The sequence below is a fragment of the Boleophthalmus pectinirostris genome, unplaced genomic scaffold (assembly GCF_026225935.1).
Source record: "Boleophthalmus pectinirostris isolate CB_2022bp ecotype Guang Dong unplaced genomic scaffold, ASM2622593v1 HiC_scaffold_20, whole genome shotgun sequence".
In the NCBI taxonomy this organism is placed as follows: domain Eukaryota; kingdom Metazoa; phylum Chordata; class Actinopteri; order Gobiiformes; family Gobiidae; genus Boleophthalmus; species Boleophthalmus pectinirostris.
The window spans coordinates 29,233,739-29,247,302 of record NW_026571153.1 but is presented as its reverse complement, the minus strand read 5'-3'; the positions used below and the strand labels follow the sequence as shown (position 1 = coordinate 29,247,302).

The following is a 13,564-nucleotide window of genomic DNA, read 5'->3' as shown; positions in this document are numbered from 1 at the left end:
ACTTTTGTTTCTGGTTCTGATATTGTCATATTTTAGTTTTGGGATTCAGACATCGTAATTGTGTGGTTGTTGGATCCTAACACCGGAAACTTCCTACAACTGTACAACAACTCACCCTTATGTAACAGATAATACTCCCTACAACTGTACAGCAACTCACCCTTATGGAACAGATAATACTCCCTACAACTGTACAGCAACTCACCCTTATGGAACAGATAATACTCCCTACAACTGTACAACAACTCACCCTTATGTAACAGATAATACTCCCTACAACTGTACAACAACTCACCCTTATGGAACAGATAATACTCCCTACAACTGTACAGCAACTCACCCTTATGGAACAGATAATACTCCCTACAACTGTACAGCAACTCACCCTTATGGAACAGATAATACTCCCTACAACTGTACAGCAACTCACCCTTATGAAACAGATAATACTGCCTACAACTGTACAACAACTCACCTTTATGCTGTAACAAAATAATGTAGTAAAATATACAAAAAATAGTCTTGGTGATATATATTGATACAGCAGCCCATGATACTGATACTGTATCATCACATTAAACGATACGATATGTCGATATTTCAGTATTTTTGAACACCCTTGATGGTAAAACAAAAGTGCTCTACTGTGTTTCTTCACTATATTCATTTGGATAGAACTGGAACTGGAATTACTAATCCCTATTGAACAAAGCTAAAAGGTAGATGTTAACTTGAAAACTACCACTTCATGACATCACAAGGTGCAACAAAGCATCTTGAGCTTTGGAGATATAGACAGACTAATAATAAATGATTACTCAAACATGTGTGAATGAAACAAAACACAACTCCAGGTCAACAATATTATAAAATGGCATAAAGCTCATGAGAGTCAATTTTGTGTAATATGGGACTTTTTATATTGAACCAAATCTGTGAACACCTGATATCAACAATACAAACACCAATACTTTGACTAATATATCCCTCATCTCTATTACTGACCACTGTTTTGAGTTTTTAATTGAGTGATTAATATTCTAGATTTCCATGGAAAGTGGAAGTGGAACTGTGTCACGTTGTTGTGTATTGCACAGTCAGAAAGAAGGTGCTGCGGTCACTTCCTGGAGTGTGCTTGTTCTTGCCGTGTGTCTGGATGTGTTTCTTCTGGACACACCCATTTTTCCGGTATCACAGCACTTCCAGCTAAGGTAAACTCTCTAGACAATGCAGATACACAATGGGTCAAATACAGGAGTGAATTTTCCTTCTTCAAAAAATGTCTCCAATAATACAATAGAAAAGAAGAATATGTATTGTTAGTAGTTTTCAGATTCTAGAATGTGATAATGTTATAGTCCCAGATAGGGGCAAGACACAGGTTTCCCAATTGATTACACCATTAAATATCCAAAAGGTATTTAATTCATAATGTTGAACCTGATCATTTCTGTCATTGACTAGATCCATTTATTTTAGCTGACCCCCGTCTGTATTAAATATTATTGGATTATTGATAGAGAGTTGTGATGTCATCTGAAACCCAGCCATTGTACCTGAGAAGAAATAGCTTATGAGATATAAAGTGAAAATGACAATGATAAAGTGTGTTTTGAGTTACTCACCTTTATATAACAGATAATACTCCCTACCAGAGGTGGGGACTTGTGAGTCGTGACTTGGACTTGAGTCAGACTTGAGTCACTGTTTTTTAGGAATTGAGACTTGACTTGATAAAATGAACTAAGACTTGGACTTGAAGATCAGTGACTTGGGACTTGACTCAGACTTGAGGCCTGTGACTTGAGAAGACTTGATGCTTCTCCTAAAAATATATGTTTTTAGAAAATACTTTTCTCTTTACACTTGATAAATGCAGTGCTGAATTTTACAGGAACAAACTGGAACATGTCCCTTCCACTTCTCTATTTGTTACTTTGGATGTAACTGAAGTACTGTGATGTGGTATCCTCAAATGTACTGCAGTAATACACAGTACAATACAGTAAAACAGAGGGAACTACACAGAACATAGAGAAAGTCCACCTCTGTGCACTTTCACACTGCACTTGAGCTGTGGTTGAAGGACAACCAAGTCTGGACACTTTTAATTAGTACTTTTACTGTTCTGTGTTACATCGTTTTCTCACCTGCCACAAGAAATGACAGATCAGAGACTAATTTAGGGTGACTAGATTTTCAAAATTAAAAACTGGGACGTCACTGGTTTGGGTTGGTTGGTAATATTAAAACTGTGAAACGAGTGCGTAATTAAGGAAAATTGTTATGTACTCAGCACTAATGTGAGTTAGTATGGTCACATTTTCTTTGCGATTTGTCATTTTAAAGCAGCTTTTCTGTATTTTACCTTAACAAATGCCTCTCTTTACTGCTGGCATGAGTCATATTGGTCCAAAATAGGGACACCTGGGACATTTCTTGTATAAAACTGGGACAAATCACTGGTTTTGGATAATGGGGACACAGGGCTGGGGCGGTTTGCAGCCGAGTGTGAAGCGGCTGTGATGAAGATCAGCTCTTCTAAGTCTGAGGCCATGGTTCTCGACCGGAAAAAGGTGGCTTGCCCTCTCCGGGTGGGTGGGGAGTCCCTGCCTCAAGTGGAGGAGTTCAAGTATCTCGGGGTCTTGTTCATGAGTGAGGGGAGGACGGAATGTGAGATTGACAGGCGGATTGGTGCAGCTTCGGCAGTGATGTGGTCGCTGTATCGGACCGTTGTGGTGAAGCGGGAGCTGAGCCGAAAGGCGAAGCTCTCGATTTACCGTCAGTCTTCGTTCCTACTCTCACCTATGGTCATGAGCTCTGGGTAGTGACCGAAAGGACAAGATCGCAGATACAAGCGCTCGACATGAGTTTCCTCCGCAGGGTGGCTGGGCACTCCCTTAGAGATAGGGTGAGGAGCTCAGTCACACGGGAGGAGCTCGGAGTAGAGCCGCTGCTCCTCCACGTCGAGAGGAGCCAGTTGAGGTGGCTCGGGCATCTGTTTCGGATGCCTCCTGGACGCCTCCCTCGGGAGGTGTTCCGGGCATGTCCCACTGGGAGGAGTCCCCGGGGAAGACCCAGGGCACGCTGGAGGGACTAGGTCTCTCGGCTGGCCTGGGAACGCCTCGGGATTCCCCCAGAGGAGCTGGAGGACGTGTCTGGGGTGAGGGAAGTCTGGGAGTCCCTGCTTAGGCTGCTGCCCCCGCGACATGAAGAAAATGGATGGATGGATGGAAGGGCTGGGACTGTCCCAGGGATGACTGATCACCCTAGACTTCTACTAGATTACTTTTGACACTCAAGGGATTTTACAATGGGTACAATGTTTTTGTTTTTTTTTTTTTTTAAGCGCACGTTCTGTCCAAAACCGCAGCCAATGAAAAACAAAAGAAAAAAAAACTAATAAAATATGTGAACATTATGTAGCTTACGAATACGATTGCCTAATCACCCGGCCAGCGTGTCTGTACGTCACTCGCGACGACCAATCAGGAGCCCGCGCGGCGTTTGGGCGGGACCAGAGCTGATGACGCAGGCGGGCCGTATGAGCTCCAGTCTCTGCCTCTGAGTGCACTCATACACGCACCCACCCGCGATCATGTCCGCCGAATACGACCACAGGTAAGACCCCATCCGCGGATCACACCAGCCACCGGGACACGACCACCCTCGGCCCACTCACACCGCCGGCATCCATACGTATTTTCGCCCGGTGTAAAGTACGAGAGCCGGTTTGCTCTTATTAGCTTCGATTAGCTCACTCGGCTAGGCTATGCTAACGTGAGGCTAATAGTGTTCTATGAGAAGAAAAAAGCGTAATATCTTCTAAAATAATGTTTACTGTAATTATTGGCCACGTGTCATATTCTGAATACATATTAAAGCTTTCACGGTATAAGCCATCCTTGATATTGTGATGATTAGGTTTAGTTTCTAGAGTTAAGGGTCGCTTTAGCAGATGGAGCGGTGCTGTGTAGCCGCTAATGCCGGGTGGACACGTGAACAGCCCGGCCTGGGTGCGGCCTACACCGATCCGCCGCTTTTCTCTTCGGATCGGTCGGTTCTGTTGTCAGGAAGCGCATATCTGTTCCCCGTCGTGTAATCTGACCGTGTATAAGGCCGTTCATCCCTGTTTGCCCGCTGTGTCGTGTCTCCGCGGAGAGTCGGTTTTGTGTGCGGGCACCGGCGCACATGGTTCATGAAAGCGTCCATTTTAGCTAACAGACCGGGGCCGGTCTCGCGCGACATTCCACTAAAACTTAAGTGCCTTCTAGTCGAGATTAGTGGGTCTATTCGTGTTATAGTGCCACGTTTTGAACCAGCTTCGTCCAAATAGTACCATATTTGTCGTGGATGTGCGTCTTGGTGCTTGGCTTTGACGCGCACCTCATCAGTCTATTCTCAAGCAGCCCCCGCTCGGTTACCTCAGGGTATCTTCTAGCAAACCCGTTGGAACTAACTGTTTGTCGTGAAAATGGCGGATTGTTAGGTCATATTGCGAAGCCCCGTGAGTCATAAAACACTGTGCTGTGATAGCGCGGCCTTGTGTCCCACTTGGGAACACTACGGCAAATATTACGTTAGACGCTATATTCATTTGTTCTTTTTCTTCCAGTGAAAATGGCCCCGATGGCATGGAGCCAGATGGAGTCATTGAGGTAAGTTTCCACCCAATAAAAAAATCACAAGAGGGGGAGTGGGATTCAGAACGGCTCTGTTGGAAGTGGGTCTAAAGATTATGTCCTAATAATCATATAATTACGTTATTATCTGGAGTCAAGAAAACATTTTCATAAAAAATGATTCTGGTATTACTGGACCTTGGAGTACTAGCAAAGACCCCAACTGCTCAAGTTGGCATTTAGTTTATGTAAAATATTGGCACAAGTATTTGGTTTTGATTCATCCATCTCTGTAACGTTATGATAAAGCCCTATTGAGAACTATGTCAGTGAATACCCCAAGTCTTCTAAAATAAAAAAAATAAAAAAGTTTTTTAAAACTTTAGTTTTGTAATAGTGGAGCTGCTTTGGTCTAGTGAAGGTGGTGGCCTAACATCTGTGTGATGCCCACAGGGAAACTGGTCCGAGGTTGTGGACAACTTTGATGAGATGAATCTGCATGAGAAACTGTTGAGAGGAATCTACGCTTATGGTTTTGAGAAGCCCTCTGCCATCCAGCAGAGAGCCATCCGGCCGTGTATTCAAGGTGAGCATGTTCAAAGGGACACCTATTATTAATGACTCATTCAACAGAGGCAGGACTAACACCTTGGTACAGTTTCTATAGGCTCACTTCAGTTGTAGTAAAATTAACTGTAACATTGCTGTAATATAGACAAAGTATTTGTGTCTACTGCTCATAGTACCATATGTGTTCTAGTACTCATTTACGACTGTGTAAAATGTTAGCGTAGTGGAATATTAATAAAGCAGTGCTCAGAGTGTTATGTAATAAACTCGGTAGGACTGTCCTGGTGTCTCATGTTTCAATCCTTAAACAGATACCTGCAGTGTAGATTAAACCAAATATAAATGTGCTGAATGAGATGGAGGCCCCTGTGTTCTGATACCTACTGGGCTCCATTGTTGTAGTTCTTTACAAACATTGCCTTGAGGCTGACCTCTGACTCCCTCCTGAGGTCAGCACATACATGTGAATGAAGACAGACAGTAAACAGACCATTCAAACATCTTCACCTCACCCCTGTGGTTCTTTGGAGCAGATCAGTAATGTGTGTGTGTGTGTGGTTTGTCTCTCAGGCTCTGATGTGATCGCTCAGGCCCAGTCTGGAACTGGAAAGACAGCCACTTTCGCCATCTCTATCCTGCAGAAGCTGGACTTGAGTTTAAAGGCCACACAAGCTCTGGTGCTGGCCCCCACCAGAGAGCTGGCTCAGCAGGTGCATGTGCCCCCTGTTTCTTTTGCTTCGTGCAGACCTGTCACCATCATGTTTGACAGAACATGTATTTCTCTGATAACTGTGTACAAATTGAACCTCTCAAAAAAGTACTTATTCTAAAGCCCCAGAGCTAACTGTCCCCCTGTCCCCTGCAGATCCGCAAAGTAGTGGACGCCTTGGGGGATTACTTAGGTGCCACATGCTACGCTTGTATCGGAGGAACCAATGTTCGACAAGAGTCCCAGAGGCTGACAGAAGACGTGCCTCACATAGTGGTGGGCACCCCTGGGCGAGTGTTCGACATGTTGAGCCGCCGTATTCTGTGTAAGTGTGAGACCTCTGCTCCAGCATTACTGCACCACTGACTGCACACACCATGACTCATGACTCAGGTGTCATGTGTCGTGCCAGGACACAGCACCTTTCTCATCCCAAGTCTCGACCATACAAACTAGGGCTGTCAAAAGTTTCCAATGGGAAATTAAAATTGATACTCATTTCAGCAAATATTGATCTAAAATAAATCACACAGAAGAAATTTGATGTTTCCTGACACTTTAAAATGATCTTGAACTTTGTTCTTATTTTTGTGGTTCTACATTACACAAAGTTTTGATAGTTTGACATTTGCATTTGATAGTATTGAAATAAAGTTTTAGTATGTGACAGCACAAACCAGAACATAGAGGAGAGGTGTTCAACACTGAAATGAAATTTGTTTATCATAGGTGACAGACTGCCACACTTACACCAACCATTGTAGCACATGAACCTATTGGTAAATGGGACCACAATCTTCTGTAAGCCAATAATATTTGATAGATGCTGAGGGGGAGAGGTGGAGGGGTTTTGTGGTATAGTCAAAGTAGAAATTAGTAGAAATGATCAAGTTCAGCATTTGAATTCATCCTTGAATTTAAGACAAAATGCAATGTCATTAATTGGAAAACTGTCTCTTGCTCTCCACCTGGAATTATGACATCACATTTTGGAATTTGAAAACCACCAGTTTCGAGAGCAGTGTCTCGTGCACACAGAGGTATACTGGTTGCTGTGATGAAACCCATGCGTGTCAGCTGACTGTGGGCGTCTGTGTGTGTGGCAGCTCTAGTGGATGTTCTGTCCACCAGTGCCCTCCTTACACCCAGCGCCCTCAGACATGATCTTACACACTTCTGATGCAACACTAACTGCCACAACATCTTAGAACAACTATTTTGACATGTATAAAAATCTATTTATAGCTTTACATTGGAGATGGGCAATAGATATGTAATGGCATCAGCAAATATCCATAGTCTCATCCCTATTGGCCAATATCAGTACTTAATACTGATATTTTTTGAGTTTCCCCATTCTGTGTGTCCTTTTTGAACACATTAAAAAGTCAAAATAGAAATGGTGTTATGTCTGTTACACCAGTTAAATTATTATTATATCCCAGTAAAATACATTTGATCATTTTTACTAAAGTGAAATTGGTTACTTTAAGATACATTTATGGACCTTGCTATAGATTTTAAAAGCTAAAAAAAAAAAAGAAATATGTTTTTGCCAATTCTGATTATTGGCCACAACAACTGGTCAAATACCTGATATCCATATCTGCTCAAAACATCCATATAAACCCATCCCTACTTAACATATTGGTTTTTAACAATTTTTCTTTTCACTGTAAAATCCCATTGAAATCCTTTGTCTCATATCTCACTTTCCTGTTTTCTTCACAGTATCCAAGTCCATAAAAATGTTTGTTCTGGATGAAGCTGACGAGATGCTCAGTCGTGGGTTCAAGGACCAAATTTACGATATTTTTCAGAAGCTGCCTTCAAGCACACAAGTGAGTGGTAACGGCCACAGGGCTTTAGCCATTGTTTTAATAGACACCACAATTTGCTACAAAATGAGACTGACAGCTGCCCTCTTAAAACAAACTACTTTAATTTGTCCATGTTTTTAAGTAGTAAAAGTTAGTTGCAGTGCCTTTAAGTGCTTTTCGCTTAGCTCTGAATGGAGCTACCTGTTAGCGTTTTGGCTGCAAAGCTAATGGCTAGCATGTTAGTGCGCACTTCCTGCTTATTGGACAATAAAATGCTCGCCTAGATGCAGACAGCAAGCTGTGGACTTATTTTGACCCTAAATACAAAATATCTGCACTGTGCCAAGACCAAATTTGTCCAGTGAAGAAATATGGTACAGGCTCTTTAACTTTGAACTTAAATTTTAAAATGTGTCATTTTGGGTGTACTTTTCCATTTATTTTTTTTCAAGATATGAAATGGGTAAAGGAGCACATCAGATCTACTACTTCTATAGTCACCCATTGCATTAGCCACTACCATATGGGTAATTTCAGTGTCTTGAACTGTTTTATTTTATTAAGGGGAAAGAACAAGACTTGAGATTGAAGTGAACTCGAGAAATCGTGATCTGTGACTTGCCCATGTCTGAAGTCGAAATGATCAGAATAGCAAGAACATGAGAAGGTTCTTACTGGCTGTGTGTCATATGAGCATAGCCTATGTGCTCGTTGCTGTGATGAAACCCATGCGTGTCAACTGACTGTGGATGTCTGTGTGTGTGGCAGCTCTGATGGGCGTTCTGTCCAACAGTGCCCTCCTCACACCCAGCGCCCTCAGACATGATCTTACACACAAGCTGATGCAACGCAGAAGCACTCAGGAACTCTGTCAGGTGACCATGTGCATCACTGACCGCTCTCTCTGCCCGCTCAGGTGGTCCTGCTCTCCGCCACCATGCCCGCCGACGTCCTGGAGGTCACCAAGAAGTTCATGCGCGACCCCATCCGCATCTTGGTCAAGAAGGAGGAGCTGACCCTGGAGGGCATCCGGCAATTCTACATCAATGTGGAGAAGGAGGTGAGGGAGTGGAGGAGACGTGGTGGGGTGTAGGCATATAAATATCAGAGTGCACTACAGTAAGATTTAAGCTGTACAGCATCGACCAAGTTTTCCACTTGTATAAAGAAAGTACTTGAGATAAAACAAATTGTTCCATCTGAGTGGTTAGATGAAGTTGTTGTAATCATTTGCCAGGCCTGCTGGTGCGGGTGGTTGCTTGTGGGGGTAGTTGTGTGGTGAGTCGGTGGTGCGTTTTGTAGTATGAGTTCTAAAGTTGTGTGGTCCCTCAGGAGTGGAAGCTGGAGACTCTGTGTGACCTGTACGAGACCCTGACCATCACACAGGCTGTCATCTTCCTGAACACGCGCCGGAAAGTGGACTGGCTCACCGAGAAGATGAGCTCCAGGGACTTCACTGTGTCTGCTCTGGTACGCCCCCCCCCACACTCTGTTGTGTACTACACCAGTCAAGTGACACTACTGCCCCTGACACCTGTTTCAAAGAGCTGTACCTGATTTGAATGTGTACTTGTCAAGATGAATGCTCTTTGAACTGTGTTTACTGAAAGATGCCTGATGTAGAGTTTTGAGACTAATTTATAATCTATTGCGGATGGGGGATATCACTTACAGCAGGGGTCTCCAACCTGTAGCTCAGGAGTTTCGAGTAGCTCTCAACTCCCTTCCAAGTAGCTCACAAGAGATAAATAACATTTGAATAAGTTATTGGATTAATTGGTTTTGGATTAATTTAATGCCTTTTACCTTGGTCCAGGTATCATTTTGATGCCTAGCTTTGTACACTAATAAATGAATAATGGTTTGTTTTATACACATCTAACTGTACCTCCTCTAAGGCTTGCCGTGGTTTTTATATAGCTACTACATTTCTTGTGACCACTAAAACTAGTAGTTCTCTGGTATTTTCATTTTGTAAAGGTAGCTCACCAGAGGAAAATGTTTGGAGATCCCCAAGTTACAGTATTGCCAGACTGGAACAAGATTGTGACCCTGAGCCCCATGGGAAACTAAATTTCTGCCTCACTGTCCTAGACAGTAGTTTGTTTGTGTCATGGTGCAATATCAAAGCAGCAGAAAGGAGTGGGTGGGGCTCAAAATTCATGGTTTGAAATGCAGTACAGGCGCTTTAATATTTAATCACTTTTGTTAGAGTCTAGATTGAGTTCGGTTTATTATTGTGACACCCATGGGTGCTGACTGCCTGTTTGTGTTGCAGCATGGGGACATGGAGCAAAAGGAGAGGGAGATCATCATGAAGGAGTTCCGCTCGGGAAGCAGCAGAGTGCTCATCACCACTGACATTCTGGTGAGTGGGCCACACTGGGCCACACTGGGCCACACTGGGCCACACTGGGCCACACTGGGCCACACTGGGCCACACTGGGCCACACTGGGCCACACTCAGACCACATGCTCAGTCTGTGGAATGGTGCTACTTTTCTCTTATTGAAACTTTTCTGTGCACTAGTTAATTGATTGTAGAAAGCATGTTTGATTTTAGTACAAGTTTGTAAATGGGAGCAGAGCTGATTATGTGTGTCCCTTCAGGCCCGAGGCATTGACGTGCAGCAGGTGTCTCTGGTCATCAACTATGACCTGCCCACCAACCGAGAGAACTACATCCACAGGTAACCACACGCCGCACCAGACCCTTTCATAGCAGTTTTATCACTCCATAAGAACTCTGTTAAAGCTTGATTGACTCACTATACTTAAGTGTAGAGTGAATGTAGCTACAGTAGTATTCATGGATTCATCAGTCGTCCTCAGTCTTCCACTGGCATCACACATCAGACATACTAGTTGGTGTATTAATGACAAACTGGTGCAAGCAAGGTTTGAACCACATAGCAACCACACAGTTGCATAGGTTGCATAGTCATTATGGACTATGTACACTTCATATTTGCAGTTGAAGGGTTTAAGGCTCACCTCTCTGCCTCTCCCTTGATGTATCAGTGATTGCTGTAAACATCCACTGGCATACACTCATTAACCAACCAAGTGCAGCACACAGATCCACCTAAATGAACCAGGGATTTTGATGGATTACAAATAATTGTTATAAGCTTTTCTACCGTTAGCTTTGACTAACAACATTTAGAATGCATTTAATGATCACATACACGCAGGCTTGGTCACATGACTTCATTGTACACACACTTTGGTTGGAGTCTTCTTTTGACACTCACTTCTAGAGAACATGTTTTGAAACCATTCTTCATTTCCTTTTGTGAGCTGCCAGTACTCAAACAGCTGGTTAGACATGTACTGCAGACTTCTGTATTTGAAGTGTTTTTCCCTGAGTCCAGTTGTGAGTGAGTTTTGCTGTGTCACAGGATCGGGCGTGGAGGACGTTTTGGCCGAAAGGGCGTGGCCATCAACATGGTAACAGAGGACGACAAGCGCACCCTGAGGGACATCGAGACCTTCTACAACACCACCGTCGAGGAGATGCCCAACAACGTGGCTGACCTCATCTAAAGAGGGCACCTACAGAGCACCCGCCCAGAGCACCCAGAGCCTGTGGACCCTGACCATGGCCCCGGGGTGCCAGCGCTCCTCTGGGCTCTCATAGAACAGATAAACCTGGTCTTCTGCCTGCCATGTTCTTGTGTAGAATCTGAATCATTAGTAAAGACTCTCTGGCCAACACAACGCAGTGTTTCCTGTTCATACAGACTATGGTGGCCCCTCGCGGTCAAAAAAGCAAACTACATTAAATTCAGCAGGAGATGCTTTTAGCTTTTATATTATAAACATAAAATAGCAAAAAAAATTAAAATAAATGAATAAATAATTGCCCGAAGATTAACTGTAAGAACTGAACTGAAACGACCTTAATCATGTGAGCAGCAGCGCCACAGTCTGGCTGAGCAGGGCAGTGCACACTGTGGCGTCGCTCCTCTGCTCCTCTCACCACCTCATAAGTGGATGTAGTGACAGGAGTAGTCAGCGGGGGGCGCCAGTGTGTCCCTCTAAAGTTCCATTAAAGGGTGTGGGTTAATCTTTTTTTTGTTTTTTTTGTTTTTGTTTTATTCTTTTCTGATGTCACTTTTCTCAGCTACCTCACCACACTGCTGGGAGGAGTTTTGTAACACGGACCAAATGGACCTCTCGACGATGGTTTGACAGTGTAAAATTCTATCTAAGCATTGAGCGGTGTGGGGCTTCGACACTTACTGTTGGAGAGTGCTATTTTTAAGTGACTTTATGAACTTGTTAAACTTTGGGACAGAAGCGGTGTAACAGATTTTCTACATTGGATTCTGTATAGTATTTATTTAATGGTCTTTAATAAAAATAAAGGTTGCTCCTTTATCGGTTGTGCCAGTGTTTTTGTGTTCAGAGCAAGAGGATGTTACAAAAAACAGATCAAATTGTGCTAAAAGAGCAGGAGTTTAGTGTTTAGTTGGTTGAACTTGAAAATCTTGAGTAAAGTAGCTAAAGGGGCTGTTTTAGGTTGAACTAAATTCCTTATCTCTGAGCATACAAACGCCATGTCACATCTGAGCAGATCGAGTCCATTAAGCAAATCCACTTCCATCAAACCTGTACATGAACTTTAACAGCCAAACGTAAGTCTATTTTTTGAAAAGATGACCCCCCTTTGGCCTGGAGAATGGAGAAACACACTGAATATTGTCATGAATAAAGATTATAAAAATGGGTAGTGTTTAAAGCGTCCATTGACTTGGTCCTCGGCCGCCCTATGGATTTATTTTATGGATTTAACAGCGATCCATCTAAACTAGTAATGTATCACACAAGAATGCGCAGGTTTTTGGCTCTTTAAAAAGACATCCATTGAACTGCAGCCCTGAGACCGTTACTCAATTGAAAAGTACTTTTTACTGTAAATACACAATTCAAACGATGTGATGCAGAATTAATGTACATGTCCCAGGCATTTTTAAAATCAGAAATCGCTCAAGGAAACGTACATCAACTTCCTGGTCACGTATCTGTGGCGATGAAATAAAGTTCGGACAGCCCTGACCTGCTGGCTTTAAGGTGGGTAGTAGTCAGGAAACGAGGAGACAGTATTGAAAGGTAAAGCAATACTGGCCAAAATATTACCATATTTTCCGCACTATAGGGTGCACTTAAAAGCCTTTAATTTCATCAAAAAACAACTGCGCGCCTTATAATCCAGAGCATCTTATATATGAATTTATTGGGGTGTCTTAGTACAACTTTAGTAAACTACAAAGCCGCACCACTTGCAGCATTACAGCTCCCGTAGTCAGGAGCATCAGGAGTAATAACATACTGTGATTCCTTTTAATATCAAAATGCACCTGTCAAGAGACACGCTCACAAAACCCACTTTAAACTCAAGGAGAACACACATTCACCAAGACAGAGAGACAGCGCCGAGCGATTTACACCACGATCTGCCAACGGATCGTGGACGCCCGGGCTAAGGATCAGTATCAACTGTGGTCCGAGCTTTTCACCAAGACCAGAATCATCACTGAACTGCCAGGGAACAGTAACCACACTGACTCGGATAATGACGAGAGGGATGTGGACGTGCTGGACGCCGTAATCGCCCAACTGTTTGAACAATTATGACTTATTGTGAATACACGAACAATTTAGCGTCTCAGACAGTATTTTTTTTACAAGTTACAATTGAACAAAGTTGAGAGTTATTGTGAACGTGTTAAATAAAGTTTGACTGACTTATCTAACTGTTGTGTTTCGTTTAATGCGCCTTATAGTCCGGTGTGGTTTATATGTGAAAAACGTTATAATAAAAGTTACAATAACTTATA

The 13,564-nt window shown here is 43.1% G+C and overlaps 1 protein-coding gene and 2 non-coding genes across 3 annotated transcripts; all 3 read left to right on the top strand.

Annotated features, from left to right (window-relative positions):
* Positions 1–3,491: 3,491 nt before the first annotated feature.
* eif4a1a (eukaryotic translation initiation factor 4A1A) lies at positions 3,492–12,104 on the top strand. The gene is made up of 11 exons (XM_020928892.2): positions 3,492–3,621; positions 4,616–4,658; positions 5,076–5,208; positions 5,763–5,902; positions 6,058–6,226; positions 7,633–7,742; positions 8,638–8,781; positions 9,054–9,191; positions 10,000–10,089; positions 10,332–10,411; positions 11,123–12,104. The coding sequence occupies exons 1-11, from the start codon at positions 3,599–3,601 to the stop codon at positions 11,265–11,267; spliced, it is 1,215 nt and encodes a 404-aa protein (XP_020784551.1). The 5' UTR covers positions 3,492–3,598; the 3' UTR covers positions 11,268–12,104.
* LOC129409953 (small nucleolar RNA SNORD10) lies at positions 6,951–7,086 on the top strand. Its single transcript, XR_008632666.1, has one exon. It is a non-coding gene; the product is annotated as a small nucleolar RNA SNORD10 (small nucleolar RNA).
* On the top strand, positions 8,433–8,569 carry LOC129409952 (small nucleolar RNA SNORD10). The gene has a single exon (XR_008632665.1). It is a non-coding gene; the product is annotated as a small nucleolar RNA SNORD10 (small nucleolar RNA).
* Positions 12,105–13,564: the final 1,460 nt, after the last annotated feature.